General features: G+C 42.6%; 1 protein-coding gene across 1 annotated transcript in view; it reads right to left on the reverse strand.

Annotated features, from left to right (window-relative positions):
- Positions 1-2,958: 2,958 nt before the first annotated feature.
- Positions 2,959-18,759, reverse strand: part of LOC129703152 (serotransferrin-like) — a 97,824-nt gene continuing 82,023 nt past the window's right edge. Inside the window, exons 24-32 of the mRNA XM_055645319.1 lie at positions 18,028-18,164; positions 16,319-16,415; positions 14,296-14,340; positions 12,831-12,995; positions 11,266-11,413; positions 10,240-10,304; positions 8,675-8,859; positions 4,793-4,985; positions 2,959-4,186 (exon numbers count right to left, since the gene is read on the reverse strand). Of these exons, the coding sequence (XP_055501294.1) occupies positions 4,152-4,186; positions 4,793-4,985; positions 8,675-8,859; positions 10,240-10,304; positions 11,266-11,413; positions 12,831-12,995; positions 14,296-14,340; positions 16,319-16,415; positions 18,028-18,164 (1,070 nt within the window). The 3' untranslated portion in view covers positions 2,959-4,151. The remainder of the gene's footprint in view (positions 4,187-4,792; positions 4,986-8,674; positions 8,860-10,239; positions 10,305-11,265; positions 11,414-12,830; positions 12,996-14,295; positions 14,341-16,318; positions 16,416-18,027; positions 18,165-18,759) is intronic.

The raw sequence follows: 18,759 nt of genomic DNA on the forward strand, positions 1-18,759 counted from the left end.
CTTGGACGGAAATGTCCAACACTAGAGGGTATAACTATGTCGTGAGAGACAAGACATTCTGATGGAAATGTGCAGGGCAAGTTCTTCACACAGACAGTGATGGGAGCCTGGAACACATTTCCGGGGGGGGGGGGGGGGGGGGGGGGGGGGGCAGATATGGTAGCACAGGCAGATTATATACAGGCGGATGAGATCAGTTTAACGTCACGTCACGGTACCTGCTGATCCCTCTGCTGGCTGCTGAGGATGGCATAGACTGTGCTGTCAGACAGTACAGTACACGATGCGAGCCAGGTTATCTGCTGAAATATTTGTTTGTGAAATTGGGCAAGCAAGCAAATAGTCTTGAGTTAGTCTGACCAATGTCCCGTAAAAGAACAGGCAAACTAGGTTGCCTCACATTTCCCAACATTAAACACCATATACAAATATTTTTTCTCCACTTAATGAAGCAACCAATCTTCTTTTGCATAAAAGTTTGTGTCCTCACAACCTGTTTTGCCACATCTCTCCTTGTTGGCAAACATCACAGCCATTCAAGAACGGTGTCCAAATACATAGATGGTTTGTGTGCTTCTTTGCAATTAAACTTGACCTCTGAAGATGGGAAACCACAGATTTCACAGCTAAACCCGTATGTCATAGAGCACACAAATGGATGGCGACCAAAATACCCCACCTGCCTGTGTTTGGCCATATCCCTGTACCAGTCCAAATGTCTTTTAAATGTTATGATAGTACCTATCTCAACTGGGCAACTCGTGGTATTTACCTCCCACCCTCTGTGAGAGGAAAAAGTTGCCCTCGGGTTCCTATTGAATCATCCCTTCTCCCCTTAAAACTATGTCCTCTAGTTCTTGATTCCCCAACTCAGGGGAATATTGTACATTTACCCTATCTATTCCAAATAGCCTACTCATGTGATAGAGATCCCAAAATATTCAAGAGAGTTGGTTTCCAAATTAGATGTTCTTTAATGATCAGTAAAATTGAGTTTAATAGCAGTTTTTTAATTTAACACCAGATACAAGTCGTTACACGACAGACTCCAGGCATGAAATTATGGTAGAAGTGGATGGGATTAAACCGGGCTGTGGAGTTGACAGTCTCCATTTATATGTACTGTAACCTTACAATTACTGCCTTGAATAACTCAGTGAAAGTATTTCAAGCATGTATTCATTGATGTGTTGAGTCTCTCCTTACCACTGTGAAGTCCTGAAATTATTAATGCTAGCTTCATCAACTTGCTATTCACTTTACTCATGTTCAGTGGTTGGTACACCTCTATGAAGAATTTGCAATAGGTACAGCTCACTGCAAGACACCCAAGAATAAAACACATGATCAACCTTGCTAGCGTGGTCTGTTTTATGCGTCAACATCCATGTGGGTAAGGCCTTTCTGAATGAGGCGATGCTTGTATTTACATTTCCTGCTGGCTGCCCAGTGATTCATTCATTCCATTCACAAGGATCTAAAGGAGCTTCTGGAGCTGTTTGGTGTCTTCATTGATTGGAAATATTTCCATTTCATTAACTCCTAGCTGACTTGCAACAACAGAGGATCTGTGTTTTTGTGTTGAAATCCTGCCATCTTTCCAAACACAACTTTTAACCATTGTATCTAATCCTCTCTCTCAGTAGGTGGTCTTGATGTTGTTGATCCTTTTACCCCTGGTGGATGCCAAATAATAACGGCAAAGAAATACACCAACTAAAGTTGAGTAAAACTTAGACTTTATTAATACTCAAAGTACAGATCACATTGAATGGCGGTGTTGGCTCGAAGGGCTGAATGGCCTACTCCTGAACCTATTGTCTATTGTCTATTGTATGAGGTAAACAGGCTAAATGTGCCTCAGTAGTTTGTAGTCTTTTCTAGGTTCCAAATGTGGACACCTCCTTGAGCCAGTTATTCTTGGGTTGTTGTTCTCCATGTTCCTGATGCTCCCTCTTTCACAGATTTACTCCTGCACTTCCTGAATGCTAAGAACCCTTATTTCTCAATCAAGCTAATCGAAAAGGTGAAGACAGTTACTTCCCCATGTGGATTGCTCTGCCAGTTTGCCGCATTGGCTTCTCGCATGCCCCTCAGCACTGGAAGGTTCAGTATCATAATCTCACCCTGATTGCATCCCGTTGTTTCATGCTGAAGGCACCTCTTTAGCGTCTTGATCTACATAAAGCCATACTGCATGGAAACAGACCCTTTGTCTCAACTCGTCTATGCCAACCGAGTTGCGTAACGGAACGACAGTAGTTCGAATTGCCTGCACTTGGCCCATATCCTTCCAAACCCTCTTGTAAATGATATATATCTGGTTACACAATTCCTCCATACCAGGCGGAGACCTCATGGCGCTGAGATCATTTATCAAATGGTCAGAGAACAGAGGTCATCTATTCCATTATTTTCTCATCCATACTTAGTCAACATTCTGACATCAAAAATTGAATTCCTTTAATATTGGTGGTTGGGTTATTTAGATCTCTGCTCTACCAGTAAAATATTGCTGAGGAAAATTTGAGATAAAAGGAACTGCAGATGCTGGTTTATACAAAAGAGACAACACGAAGAAGTACAATGGATTAGGCAGCATCTATGGAGAACATGGATAGGTGACGTTTCGGGTTGGTTCCCTTCTGACAAAGGGGCCAAACCGAAATGTCACCCAGCCATATTCTCAAGAGATGCCGTCTGACTTGCTGAGTTACTCCGGCACTTTGTCTTTTTTTTTCCTTATGAAATATTAATCTTTTCCCACCATGCTTTGTGAAAGCTTAAATTTTGGGCACATGAAACACTATGTTAACAGCATTGTTAGAAAGTTACCTTTTTAGCTAATTTTCTGGTGATAAACCTTTGGGGTGGATTTAGGATTAACTTTAAGTTGTAAATGTAACTTCTGTTAAACGCAACACTCTGGGTGAATAATTCAACAAGTGAGGATAGAAATAAAGAGTTAGTTAGCAATAAGCATTTTTATTTGTTGTAATCATAGAGTCATAGTGGGATACAATGTGGAAACAGGTCCTTCGGCCCAACTTGCTCACACCAGCCAACATGTCCTAGCTACATTAGTCCCATCTGCTCACGTTTGATCCATATCCCTCCAAACCTGTCCTATCCATGTACCTGTCTAACTGTTTCTTAAATGTTGGGATAGTCCCTGCCTCAACTACCTCCTCTAGCAGTTTGTTCCCACCACCCTTAGAATATGAACTTGAGCCACAAACTAGTGTTGAAAATGGAAGACAAAAAAATGGTAAATTATAACTAGGTACTTGCATTCCAATTACAGAAAGATGGTACCTTCTAGGCAAAAATAAGAAATATTTGCAGTTACTGCATCTTGGGAATAAACTGTTCTGTTATTGAAAATAATTAGTAAGCCCGAACAATTTAATTCCTTTTCTTGCCATACAGCAGTTGTGTAGACATGGTGGATAGAGTAAATCAATCCGCCAGAAACCAAATAAAATACAATTGATTAGTGACTGGAAGCTGGACCACATACGGGAAAGTTAGGAAAACAGATGATAAAACACATCAGTAAGGCTTGCTTTGGCATTCTGGATACATGTCTTCTAAGAAGAGTTTCAAGCAGCTTAGCAATGTGAGTCATAAAGGGGAAATGGGCAAACTACATTTATAGAGATTCATGATGGTGAAAATTCTTTGCTACTTCCTATTGAAATTCGATAATTTGGCATGCTGAATAAAAGGACAGGGGAAGGACTTGAAATGCTTCTATTTTGATTATTGTTTTCTATGGTCACTTTCATTGACTGGAATTGCATGCTGTCACTTGAGCAATAAAACATCTACTATCTGTTACTTGTGGAGCTGCATCGCTGTGCAGAAGCAGTGAGTAACATACTGGAAAGAATTATTTTTTGAAAAGTGCCCCATTACATTTGTAAAACAGCACAGCAGATATGAGTGTATTCATTATAGTTTATTACATTTTGCAGAAAGATATATATTTTGTACCAAAGCAGTGTGATATATAGCTCACCATTTTGCAGGTCATCTATGAAATGCTAGAGATTAATTAGATAAATGTGCAATGGATGTTGTACTCGAGCAGGCATCCAATGGGGAGCAGGAGAATTCCAGGTCATGAGATGAAACTGTAGGTCAAGTCATCAGCACTTTTTAAAGGCACATGCTTCAAGGAGATCTGGAATAGAGAGCAACCAGTACATAGAACATGGTAGCAATGTTCTCCCTGCAATTGGCTCTAGTGGCAATAATTTAATATAGTCTATTTTCTGATTATTTGATTTTTGCCAGGTGAGTGAAATTAGTGGTGAAGAGTTGAGCACTGCCATTTTTTAAGTCAGCATTTCCAAGTCAGGTATACTATATGTTAGTTTGAGAATAAAGTCCACCCCATTCACTCTGTCTCCTCTACATTATGCCATCAACTAAACACAGTGAAATAAAGGAACACTCTTCCTCCTTTGACACTATTCGAACAGCATACTTGCTCCAGATGTACAAGGACACCATGAGCAGAAATATGATTTTTCAACATGTCTACACCAGCTCAGATGTGCTGTCTCTGAGCATGATGTCTTTCCCCAACACCCAAACTCAAACACTAGCAGAAGAATATCTGCATTCAATAGACATGCACCATTACTTATTATCTCCAATTGTTACCCCTCCTTTAGTTTCAGGAGCCAGGAGAACTTGGAATGAATATACATGAGTTTAGATATCCAAGAAAAACATACCATCTATGGGGGGAAATTACTTTAAGGTATATTTCACTATTACTTACCAGGAGATTTACAAGCGTGGAGTCCTTCCACAATATTGATGTAGTGAACACCCAGAAAGTATTCGTAATTAGTTTGGGGGATTTCAATGAGACACTGAGTGGAATCCTTAAAAAGTAGGTTTTTTCCTGAAAATGTTGATGAGCTAAACATCTGAAATTTGTCCTGCATGGATCCATTGCGACCATGCTTCAACTGGAATAAAAAGAAACTTGTTACTGGTGTTGATAGCAAGCATGTCGCGCCAAGTCAAAGTCGAGTTTAATGTCACGTGCACCCGTACGGTGAGGTACAGGTGTAATGAAAATCTTGCCTCGCCATCTCGAGCACACAGACTCAGGCAATACGGAAAACATACGAGACGGTGAAAAGAAAAAAAAGCAAAAACAAGTGAGAAAAAAAATTGAAATTATAAGGCTTCAGTGAAGGAACAAAGGGAGTTATTTACCTGAAACTGACAAATTCAGTACTGAGTGTTGCGGCCAAATAGACGATGACATTTTGTTACTCAACTTCACATTGAATATCATTGTAAGAGGACAAAGGAAGAAAGGTCAAAGTGTGAATGAAATGGAGAATTAAGGTGACAGGTGAGTGGAAGGTCTAGGGCACCCCTGTGGACAGAATGAAGGTGCTCTGCAAAGCGATGACTCAATCTTCATTTGCTTTCTGCAAGCTAGAGGAGATGAAGAGCACTGAACACAGTATACTAAAAAAGTGAAAGTGAATTACTGATGCACATGGAAGGAATATTGGGCCATTCGATGGTGAGGAAAGAGCTAAAAGGGCAGGTGTTAGATCTCATTGAGATGTCATGAGGTGAGCATTTGACTGCATTGGGCCTGTACTCGCTGGAGTTTGGAAGGATGAGGGGACTCTTCATTGAAACTTATCGAATAGTGAAAAGCTTGGATCGAGTGAATGTGGGGAAGATGTTTCCACTGGTGGGAGAGTATAGGACAAGAGGCCATAGCCCCACAATAAAAGGACGTCCAATTAGAAAGGAGATGAAGAGGAGTTCCATTAGTCAAGTGGTGGTGAATCTGTGGAATTCATTGGCACAAACGGCTGTGGAGCCATGTAAGTGGATATGTTTAAGGTGGAGATTGATAGAATCTTGATTAGTTATGGGCTGCTCCTACTTATGTGATTCTTTAGGCGATTACAGGCGACTAGGCTATCGCCACATGGTCGCCGGGGTGTCGCCTGTATGGTCTCCTCGGTTGCCCGAAGAATCGTACATTTTTTTTGGTTGCCGCTAGATTTTGAAATGTTCAAACCTTTTGGTGACAGTCGGCGCCCGTGAGCTTGACGCCAATGATCGTAGCCAGATGTAGGTGCTGTTGCCAGGATGATGTATGTTGTCGCCAGTGCTTACTTTGGTGAATTCCATTGGCAATTACCTACGTCAACCAGCGACAGGTACTGGCGACTGAATTGTCTTAAGTTGCCTTCAGTTGACACCAACAGGGTTGTATCTTGTCGTGGATCATTGTCGTAGGAGTGTCGTAGGAGTGGCCATAGGTGGACGTCCTAATGGGTCGCCGGTTGTCGGTAGCTTGTCATAGCTTGACGTTGTTGTAGACATTGTCGTAGACATTATCGTGGGGGGGGGGGTCTAAGTGGGACAGGCCCATAAGGGTGTCAGGTGTTATGGGGAGAAGGCAGCACAATGCGGTTGAGAGGAAACTGGTGGAGTAGACTTGTTGGGCCGAATGGCTTAATTCTGGCCCTATAACTTATGAACATGAGAAGGGAAGTGACTGGTAGAGAAGGAAGAATAAACTGTAGTCTCCGAGTGAACAGTCCCTTCAGAAAGTGGAAAGGGGAGTGAAGGGGAAAATGTGGAACCACATTAAAGGTGGTGAAAATTGGTGAGGATGATAAAGTGTAAGAAAAGGACAATGTAGGCATTTAACCTGGAGAAAGTGAGTGAAGGAGAAGGAGCAGTTGTTCAATATAAGAACAAGTTCAGCCAGGCAAAGGAGATTGGTGGAGAGAGGTGACTGATTGGGCCTCATTGCATATCATCTTGGTACGTTGTGATGATGTGAAAGGATTGGAGTCTATGCTGAAAATATGTAGTTGGCATTTATTGATGTGGAAAAATTTCAGTTACCTATAAAATCCCCCATTCTATACCACTCAGAAAGCCACTAGTTATTTATGATATGATATTTGCACACCTGTCTGTGTTCAAACAAATTCTGTGAATGTGAATCTGGCAAATTACAATTAAGCCAATGTCATTGAGCTGTGCAAGGCTTTAGCTGTCACTGTTTGCAATTCATGTTTAATTCATCCTTCGTGAGGATCAATGGAACTGACATGGTGTTGCCACCTTTAAATCTCTTAATCTCAGGAAAGCATTAAAAATTGTAAAGTTTAGTTTAGAGATACTTCATGGAAATAGTCCCTTAGGCCCACCGAGTCCATGCTGACCAGTAACACTATCCTACACACACTAGAGACAATTTACAATTTTACTGAAGCCAATTAACCTATAAACCTGTACGTCTTTGGAGTGTGGGAGGAAACCGGAGCACACGGAGAAAATCCACACTGCCACAGGGAGAACGTACAAATTCTGTACAGACAGCACCCATAGTCAGGATCAAACCTGGTTTTCTGGCTCTGTAAGGCAGCAACTCTACCGCTGTGCCACTGTGTCGCACTTTGTGGCGAATGTAATATCACCCTGTTGCGATGGAATTGACCTCAACCCAAACGCTAATGGCTCATGCCTGGAGTGGTATGAAAACCCTTTTCAATTAGAAGTGCACTGGTCAACCTGAGAAGCACCTTCAGCAACAGACTGGTACCACCAAGATGCAGGACAGAACAGCAAAGGAGACCCTTTTTTCCCTGTGGCTATCAAACTACCCCCTCTTCTGTCGTGGGGTAGACTGACTCCCCCTCCCTCTCCCCAATCTTTGCACATCCCAATCCTTTCCACTCGTCACTTCAATTTCATGTTTCACGTTTCATGTATTTTGTGTTTTATGACTGTTGGGAGATCAATTTTTCTCCTGGGATAAATTAAATTCTATCGTATCGTATCATATTTGTTGATAAAAAGGACTCTATTTTGGCCAGAAATAATGAAGCATGATTCTAGAATGTTCAGGCCAATATTAGCTAGCTGTCCACTGTCCAGAGATTGTGAAAGCTGAATTCCATTTCCTTTTTGTGGGCCTGATTAATCTGCAAATCATTGTTTGGTGGCACCAACCTTTGGTAATTTCCACTTTGCTCAGATACCCCAATGGACTTTTCATTTTCTAGAGTTGGACAATAAACATCTTGGTTTACATCCTGTACCACAGCTATCTATGTTAACCCTTTTGTTCCCTGGGGTTTAAGAGGAAAGAGCAAATGACCAGCCAATTAGAGCTGGATTTCTATTTCAATACAGTGCCTTTTTGATTAAGTGTCCAATTTTATGATGCAGACACAAGAGTTAAACAGTTGACCCTTTTCCGGGGTTACGCCTGTTCCCTTGTGTCCCTTGAGAAAGAACATGCGATGTCCATGAGCACCATAGGGGGATTTCCGGGACTGCTGGGTACCTTGGGGGGGTTAACATTTGATAATTAGTAATAAGAATATTTAGTTATTTTTGTAAAATGATGGTGGGTGTGTTGTTATTATTTGTTTTATAAACATTATTATTGTAAATAATTGAATAGATTTAATTTTGATTAAAAACAAAATGGTTTGACTGAACCTTACAGTCACCCACCAGTTAGTCATTCAACGTTGGATGTCAGTCTGAATTGATTACTCGCTGGTGTTGTCAACTTCAGTGCGATTTCTACCTTGCCCTAATTCCAATGAATTTTCAAGTGCATAAAGCTGGATAATAAAATGGTTCACATCCTCACCTGTTCATTTTTCAGCAGCTTTAGCACTGCAAACTTCTTATCAGGTCGTGTCATAACGGCATGTGCTGGAACATCAGCCAAGTGACAGTCCAGGAACTGATCAACAGAGGCTATCGTCCCATTTTTGCACAACAAGTGGTAGCTATCAGAGGTTAAATTCTTGTTCCAGTCCATCGTTCCATTCCCTGTGAGTGAAAGTGATTCAAATAGCAATCTTCTTACACATTCTGCAGTCTTTATTGCAGCAGATAGCTTCTCAAATTGTTCAAGTCCTTTAAGTTAAAGTTGAAGCCATGGGCGCTCGCAAGGGCCCCAGCTTTGCCAGCCTTTTTGTTGGTTGCATCAAGCATTCCTTGTTGTAAACGTACGCTGACACCATCCCCCAAACACTTGTCCTTATACCTGGTCCCTCACCTGCAACCAAAGACCCTAGCGATCCTTCCAGGTGAAACAGAGGTTCAAGTGCATCTCCTCTAACCTCATCTACTGCATTAGATATTTGCGATATTGCCTCCTTTACATTGGTGAGACCAAGGGTAAACTGTTTCACCAATCACTCGCTCTCAGTCCGCCAAGGCCTGCTGAATCTCCCTGTTGTCAACCATTTTAACTCTGTTTCCATTTCCCAGATAAACCTTTCTACTCTGGGCCTCCTCCATTAGCAGAGTGAGATCACACACTAACTGGAGGAACAGCACCTCATATTCCATTTGGGTCGCTAAAAACCTAATGGTATGAATACTGAATTTTCCTATTTTAAGTCAAGTCAAGTCACATTTATTTATATAGCACATTTAAAAAACAACTCTCATTGGCCAAAGTGCTTTACATTTGTTGTAATAGCACAACAAAACAAACTACATACATATATGCATGTAGCCCTCACTCAGAGGATGTCAGGAAAGGCTTGGGAGTAAAGATAAGTCTTTCGTCTTGACTTTTAAGTCGATGGAGGGGGCAATTCTGATGGGAAAGGGGATTCTGTTCCATAGTCTAGGGGGCAGCAACCGCAAAGGCGCGGTCGCCCCTGAGCTTATGCCTAGACCGTGGGATATTCAGCAACCCCAAGTCGGTCGATCTGAGGGGCCTGGAGGTGGAGTGGTGGGTGAGAAGACTTTTTATGTAGGTGGGGGCAAGCCCAATGAGGGCTTTGTCAACATGGAGGAGGATCTTGAAGTTTATACGGAACCGCACAGGGAGCCAGTGGAGAGAGGCCAGGATCGGGGTGATGTGTTCCCTTTTTCAGTTGCCCGGTGTAAGTATTAAACCTACTAACAAACCCTCTCTACCCATCTGTCTGTCTGTCACAACTGCAGATGCTGGTTTATACTGAAGATAGACACAAAATGACTGAGTCTGAAGAAGAACCCGAAACATCACCCATTTGATATGTTCTGCCTGTATTCACTAGCACTTCCAAGCTATCTTTCTCCATCTACAAACCATCTTCACTTCTGATTATCATTCTTGGCTCAGGCACTCAAAAATCCAACTCAGCACAAACCAGGAACTGAAGGCATAACTTCTGACATGCATGTTAAACATGTCCCAAGAGTTGTACATACCATCAGTGTTATCTGGCACGGTTGTGTGCTTAATGAAAGCAACGTCACCCGATTCAACCAGGCATCTGTTAGAGATTTAAGCAAATTCATTGAGAAATCATAATTACAAAAATAGCTGCATCAAATGTAATGACATTTTCCTTGCCTATCCTATGAAGCTGTTGACTTGTATTTAAGTGCTGTGTATAGTATAAGAACTTCAATGAAATATTAGCCTAAACTATGAGATTGAGAAATTAGGATTGTTGCCACCCATTTATTGGAGCTTCAATAAGGTGTATTTGCATGAGTGTGTAATCAATTAAATCAATTAAAATCTGAGTGGAAGTTAATGGAAATGTGGGAGAACCGATTACGATGAAAATTAGTGAGGGACTATGATTGTGAGCTAGCATATACTTAATGAGCTGAATGCCTTGACAGATGGCGTGTTGCTGAGGAAGTTAACATATGCTGGATTGTGCAGATATGGAAGACTATGATCTCAATCGTCATACGGTGAGATCAAAATGGCATTCTAGACATCAATGCTGCAGCTAACTGGCTCAGGAAACCTCACGTATAGAGAGCAACAAAAAACACCCTTGCTGACCAAACAGCAACATTTAAAGGGATAATCAACCACTTACACGTTGATGGCTCATTCATTTCTTCTGGCTGTTACTAAATTTCTGCAACTGTTTGTTGGTTTCTATGTTTACTTCAAGTTCCAATAATTTCCAGGGAGTGATGGTGTGTAGATGGTGAGTTCACATATCCAGTTACTGCCAGAGATGGATGCACTTGTTGAAGGTGCATTTCTTCAAAGGTAGTGTTCAATAAAGAACCCACCTGTGAGGCAGCAGCTCAACTAGGTGTGTAGTTATGCTGCCCCTCATTATCAGAACACTGCTTTCCTGGCATTTTGCTGTGAAGAACCTGCCTATTGAATTTCTTACACTTCAAGCTAAACACTAAGGCTATTTTCTTGGCTGTGAAGCATGCGTAGAGGTTGTGAAAGGTATATCATGAAAGTCATTTATTTACCTGAAGGCTCCACTGTAGCCAAAGTATCTCTCATCGTTGTTGGCTGCACACTTATCCATCGACATCTCATTGCCAATGCACAAGGAGCAGAGCCTAGGATACAGGGCAGCATTGGCTCCCGGGGCACAGCTCTCATTGAAATATGTGGCTTTATTCAAAAGGAAAATTAACATGAATAAATCTTCAGAGCCAGTGTGCTTATATCATTCCTCATTGGTTTATAACATCACATTGTCACTGTAGATCATCTGATCCTAATAACAATTCACTTGTGTTATTCACTGACACAACACAAAGAGTCAGGAAGAAGACTACAATCAATGTTCAGTATTGTCTTGGTCCATGGTTTAATCCATTCCACTTATCTTCTTATCCGTAGCACAGAACCTGCAGGACCAACCGAGCTTTGCCTGGCAACTTCCCAGGATAATGTCCCAGTCCCACAACCCTGGATCCCACCGCCCATTGAATGCCTCTTCTAAAGCTGGTCTCTGACGGACTGCTTCTGCAGGACGTGCTGAATCAAGCTCGAGGTCTGATGTGTGATGAGACTCCCACACCCCCTCCAGGTGGTAAATATTAATGCAAAACAGCCAGTTAGGAAGTCAGCAGAGCAGCTGCTCATAATATTGGGGCATGTGAAGCCTCCTGAACCTCATGTTGTCTATCATCCGCTCCAATATTGATATTTTGAATGTATTTGGATTTCTGAATACAAAGAAACCATCACGTTGATAGCTCTCTTCCCTGTCCTGCCGGCCTTCCTCACACTTTTGGTTCATGGATTAGTTATAGTTTAGGTTTTAGAGATACAGCGCGGAAATAGGCCCTTCAGCCCACCAAGTCCATGCCAACCAGCGATCCCCACACACTAGCACTATCCTACACACTAGGGACAATTTACAATTTTTACCAAAGCCAATTAACCTACAAACGTGTATGCCTTTGGAGTGTGTGACGAAAAACGGAGTTCCCAGAGAAAATGTTCTCCCAGAGATAATGTACAACCTCTGTACAGGCAGCATCCATAGTTAGTATCAAACCCAGGTCTCTGGCGCTGCGTGGCAGCAGCTCAACACTGCAACACCCTGCCGCACATTCTTGCCTTTCACCCATCCATCCTCAATGTTGTTGCTGCTGCTGCCCATATTTTAGGCAAGATTTTATTTTTTTTATTGATTGTGCTCTAAAGTTTTAATTAACTTTCTTTGAACTGATGTCTTTAAAAAAAATCATTTCACTTTCATTGCCTCTGAAAAAAGACACTGGAATAGAGTTGCATTAGGTTTGACCGAGGGGAAATCTCTGCCAACAGGGAGGTTTCCTACTGTCAAAGACTGTCAGGAGTGGCATCATTATTGTCATCTGAAGTAAATGCAGAAAACACTGTGGATGCTGAAAAGGTCAGGCAACATCCCCGAATAATCCTAGCACTTTCACTTCCTGCTTCAGTGCTAGACCACTTCATCTCACCGCACAGTTAAGGCAAGTCCCCAGGTAGAGAGTATTTCAAACTATTTAAAGCAAATCACCAAAAGACATCAGGAATCTCCAATCCCACTTACAATTATAAATGTCACATGCATTGATCTTTCCTTCTCCAACCAGGGTTCCCATGGGCACGTTCCAGCCTGCAGTGCGTTCGACTCCCGTGTGACACGACTTCTTCCCCTCCAGGTTCTTCCAGGTCAGGTTTGAATCCTTCACGACGGCCACCGCATAGTAAGAGGCTGCGTAATGAACACAAACAAAGTGGTAACTATTGTGGGAAATGAGAGAAGTATTTAGAGCCAGATTCAGGCACATAAGACTGCAGATTTTCAGCACGGAACATCAATAATTCCTCCCTCCTCCCCTCATCGTTGCTGTTCGACTCATTAGATTCCTCTAGCAGATTGATGCTGTCAGTGAAACAGAAGTGTTTTTACATCCAGTAGTTTCCTAGTCACTATTACATATAATTGCATTTTACTACAGACTTCACCAAACTGAACTTTCCTGTACTCCACACTGAATTTAAATACCCCAAGATGCATTGGTGGCATTTGAACTCATGTACCAGATCAATTTGTACAGACTAGGCCAATAACTAATATGCTGCAGTGCATTTTACAACCATTGCTATAGCATAAGGAGAGAATTAGGTACAATGTTAGAATACATTTTGTTTAGCAAACATAATTGGTAATTGGTTTATTATTACAACGTGTACTGGGATACAGTAAAACTTTTGTTATCCTGGTAAATCAAGAGTGCATTAGAGAGGACAAAAGAGAAAATAAAGAAAATGCAGAATATAGTTTTACAGCTACAGAGAAAGTGCAGATAAAACAAATGCGGGGTGGCAATGAAGTATATCGGAAGACCAGGAATTCATCGCTAGCATATGGGAGGTATGTTCTACAATTTGATAGCAGCAAGGAAGAAGCTGATCTTGAATCAGGACATGCATGCTTTTAAGCTGGTGTATCATCTGTCCGACAGCAGGGAAGAGAAGAAAGGATGGCCAGGTTGTGAGTGCAATGAATGGTTTGTCCATATCTTTGAATTTGGTAAGTCGGTGTCATCAAGCAGTTCAATAGTCAATGATTTTTGTATCACAACCAAGCAGTTTCCCATTATTTTCCATCCACTTACATCGGAGGAACACTGTGATAATGGATGTTATCTTTTGAAATTAAGCTGCATTTTTTATCTTCTTTTGCTCCCATATCCCAGAATCTAATTCTGAGATCACTCTCAAACTTTTATCTTGGATCCAATATTCCTGATGGAGACTCACCCTCGGGAGGGTTACCTAACTTTTCCTGTATTGTCAATACAATTGCATTTCCGGCATTGCTCCAAGGCTGTGACATATTAAAGAGCATAATCTGTAGCGTGGCATTGTTTTAATGCAGCAATGTATGTGAGGCTCATTAACAAATAATTACTTGACTGTGTGAGAAAAGTGCAGAGAAAAAGGGCTTATCAATAGTGATTACACAGTCACAGAGAATTGAGTAGTCATTGAAATATTTGATTACTTACGTATCTTAGTGTTGACTGCTGTGGGTTTGCATGAATCAGGATTAGCTGTAGAGGAAATGGATAGAAAATAAGATGATTACTCTATGTCCATTAAAGGGCGTAAAGACATGTCCAGCACAAGTTCACGTTCATAAGTTATAGGAGTAGAATTAGGCCATTTGGCCCATATTGTATTGTATTGTATTGTATTTTAATGACCACACAGCCAGGCTGGTGGAATTTTGGGTTGTCAGCAGCGATACAATAATAATGAACACACAACGACAATAAAAAAATGTAACACAAACATCCACCACAGCATTCATCACTGTGGTGGAAGGCACAAACATTTGGCCAGTCCTCCTCCATTTCCCCCCCCCCCCGTGGACCAGACCAAAGTCCAGAGTCAGTCCAGGATCGGCTCTTCCTCACCGGAGACCGCGGCTTTAGATTGTTGTAGGCCGCAGGCCGGCGGTCGAGATTTAAAGTCTCCGCCGCAGCCAGAAGTACCGTAGACTGCAGGGCCGGCGGTCGAAGCTCCCCTCCAGGGGTGTTGGTAAGTCCATGCCGGCCCCGCGGTAGAAGTTGGCCGCGGGCCGGCAGTGATGGCTTCTTCTTCCCCCGGGTCCCCCACGAGGGATCCCGGGCTGTAGACGCCGCACCAGCTGGAGCTGTGCAGACCGCGACTTCAGGCTGCGACTTCAGGCTGCCGGCTGCCCCGGGCCAGCGAAACGGAGCGCTCCCCTCCAGCGAGCCCCAACGAGGGCTCTCCCGCTCCACGTCGAGAGTCCACGCTGCGCCTGCCGCTGAAGCCCCGGGCGCGTCTCCGGGAAAGGCCGCGCTGATCCTTGATGTTAGGCCACGGGGGAAGGCAACCTGGAAAAAAAAAGTCGCCTCTCCATGGAGGAGGCGACCGAAACGTTCCCCCTTACCCCCCCACACCACCCCCCACACGAAACACACAAAGAAACACAAAATACATACTTTAAAACATACTAAAAAATAAGAAAAAGTTGAAAAAAAAACTGACGCGCTGCTGACATGGCTGCTGCCAGAGCAGCGCCCCCTACAAGTGCATCGAGTCTACTCCGCCATTCAATCATGGTTGATCTCTGCCTCCTAATCCCATTTTCCTGCCTTCTCCCCAAAACCCTGACACCCGTTTTAATCAAGAATTTGTGTATCTCTGCCTAAAAAATATCCACTGACTTGGCCTCCACAGCCCTCTGTGGCAGTGAGTTCCACAGATTAACTATCCTCCTTACCTCCTTTCAAAAAGAGCGCCCTTTAATTCTGAGGCTGTGACCTCGGGTCATTGACTCTCCCACCAGTGCAAATATCCTTTCCACATCAACTCGATCTATGCCTTTCATTAAGTTTCAATGAGGTCCCCCCTCAAACTTCTAACTCCTGCGAGTAAAGGCCCAGTGCTGTCAAACACTCACCATATGCTAACCAACTCATTCTTGGAATCATTTTTGTAAGCCTGATGATGATTGAAGAAAACCTCTCCAGGAAGTTTTCCTGATCTGCACACAGACAGATACTACAATACATTAGAGGGTTTTTTTTCATTCATACAAATTGCAACATTGTAATCATGATGGTTCCTGAGAACAGGGTAACTAAACTACTTCATAGAAGTTTACAGCAGACATTTCTGTGAAACTGCTGTGATTTTCCAGATTTGCCAGAATATTTATGAAAACTATGATAAAAAGAAAACTATACAAATCACACCACCTTATGCAAAGATACACCAGGGCAACCAAGAGACAGGGGTGCCTGTTGTGCTGATAGAGGGTTAAACCTAGACCAAATTTATCATGAAATCAGAAGACCATGACGCTGTGAAATTGCAAGAAATTAAAACTGCAGTTCAGCATTCATACATTGCAATGTGCAAATGTACAAATGAAACAAGTGAGAAGAAGCCCAGACTGACTCTTTTTCCATTCTTCTTGTAGATATCCCTTCACATGAGGTTGATTAATCCTCAAAGTAAATGAAGATAACAATTTAAAGCATTGTAGAGGACACTTACTTTTGTCATAATACTCTGCCATAACTGGAACGAGGCCACACTTTCCTCCAATGTATACCTCTCCTCCATCAAAGCTTGCTGCATCAGCATCTCCATACTGAAACAACAGAACATACATTATATACTCTCTCCACCAGTCTGTTCATCTGCAGCCTAAACCCGTAGTTCTCTCCGTACTTGTCATCAATCAGTAGGAACTTCTGTTTCTCCTGCTCCAAATACAATCATGGATCGATATAAACAGTGGCGGAAGCTGGACAAAGGGCCTGGGGAAAGGGTGGGAGGAACCAGGATGTCTTACCTTCCACGCCCTCGAGGTTTTCTGTGGGAAGGGCCCCTTCTGGGGAACGAAGACCATGTGTAGAGAGTTGGCGGGACGACCGAAATGGAGGAGGAGGAGATGGTTGCAACGGGCCTTTGTGGACAGCTGCAACTCTGACTGTAAAATGGTGCCAAAATGGCGCCTCTTGCATATGGACTTGGCGAGCTACTCCATGCATACTGCACTAACTGGGGCGATTGTGTTTATGTACGGGGATAGTCTTGCATATCCTAATGAAAAAATGTATTTCACCGCGAATGGTACACATGACAATCAATAAACCATTGACCATTGACCATTGAATCAATTGTGATTTGCAAGAGGTTTTATGTCTTTTCTTAGCAATGCTTTTTGTTTTTGAAGCTCTTCTATTGGCCTGTATTTGAAGAGTATTTGAGTGCAGGAGTTACTTTATCACAATATATTCAACATTAGTGAGATTGTTCCAGAGGGATTGTGTACATTTAGGCCCACATCATGGAGCTGGCAGTCCCTTTGCTGGGAATCGACTTCAGGAGATCCAACTGTGGGAGCTTGCGTGAAGCTCGCCGTCACTTGGTTAGAGATCTACTTTGGGAGTTCGATCGCCCCGATCGCGGGCACATCGATCCCCCTGACGCGGGAGCTTCGATCGGCGTCTGTGGGAGCGATCACCCTGACTGCGGATGGTTCGACTGCCCCGACCATGGGAGAAAAAGAGGGAAGAAGATTATACGTTATTGCTTTCCATCACAGTGCACTGTGGTGGACGTTTATGGTAATTTTTATATAGTTGTGTGTCTTGTTGATTTTTTTGGTATGACTGTGTGGCAAATCAAATTCCTTGTATGTTTTTACAAACTTGGCTACTAAATTAACTCCAATTACAATTACTATTACAATTTTTGGTCTCTTTACCTAACCAAGAATATACCTGCTACAGGGGGAGTGCGGTGAAGATTCATTGGACTGGTTCCTGGGAAAGTTTCTTATTCTTTTTTGTAAAATCCCAACACTTCCCCTCGACACAAATTAATACATTCTTGGGTACACAAAAATGCTGGAGAAACTCAGCGGCTGCAGCAGCATCTATGGAGCGAAGGAAATAGGCGACGTTTCGGGCCGAAACCCTTCTTCAGACAGAAGAAAATACATTCTTGTTATTTTGTCTGAAGAAGGGTCCAAACCCAAAACGTCACCTATTCCTTCTACCCAGAGATGTTGCCTGTTCCGTTGAGTTACTCCAGCATTTTGTATCCATCTTGTTTTTTTACACATAGTTCTGATGAAAGTTAATTTATCTGAAACATTGACCGTTTTTCTCTCTCTACAGATGCTGTCTGACCTGCTGAGTATATTCTATTCAGTCAACCACGTGAAATACTTGATTAAACATTGCTGTCGTTACCTTGATCTGTCTTATGCAGTCTTCAGCATTTTCGCCTTTCACACAATGTACTGATCCCCAACTCTCGCACTTCAGCTTTTCAAGATCGCCAATAGCACACCATCGGATCTTTCCAATATTCAAAATACTGCTGTTCGCTGCAACACAGTCATGATGAATGAATCATTATTCTTCGCCAATGGATTACAGTGTTCATTTTGTGAGTCCCTGGGTCAATAACCTGGTGATACGGAATACCTTAATGCTCCTGTCCCACTTAGGAAACCTGAACGGAAACCTCTGGAGACTTTGAGCCCCACCCAAGGTTTCCGTGCAGTTCCCGGAAGTTTTTGTCAGTCTCCCTAACTGCTTCCACTACCTGCAACCTCCGGCAACCACCTGCAACCTCAGGGAACCGCATGGAAACTTTGAGTGGGGCACAAAGTCTCCAGATGTTTCTGTTCAGGTTTCCTAAGTGGAACAGGGGCATTACATTACACAGCACCAGCATTACATTGTGCAGTGATGTCTCAGCATTGCCGGCCATTGGCCTCATTGGTGAAGGTCACTTAGAAACAAGGTATACAGAGTGGAGGATCCCATGTTTCACTATACAGGGTTAGGAAAATGGAAATGCCCTAGCAAAAATGGACAATGCCATCTGTAATATGTTTTCTATCATTCTACTTGTTGCTAATCACAGCATCTAATTTTGAATCAAATACAGGAGCTTCCCCGGCTTCAGAAGGCATA

Source organism: Leucoraja erinacea, chromosome 14 (assembly GCF_028641065.1).
Source record: "Leucoraja erinacea ecotype New England chromosome 14, Leri_hhj_1, whole genome shotgun sequence".
Taxonomy (NCBI): domain Eukaryota; kingdom Metazoa; phylum Chordata; class Chondrichthyes; order Rajiformes; family Rajidae; genus Leucoraja; species Leucoraja erinaceus.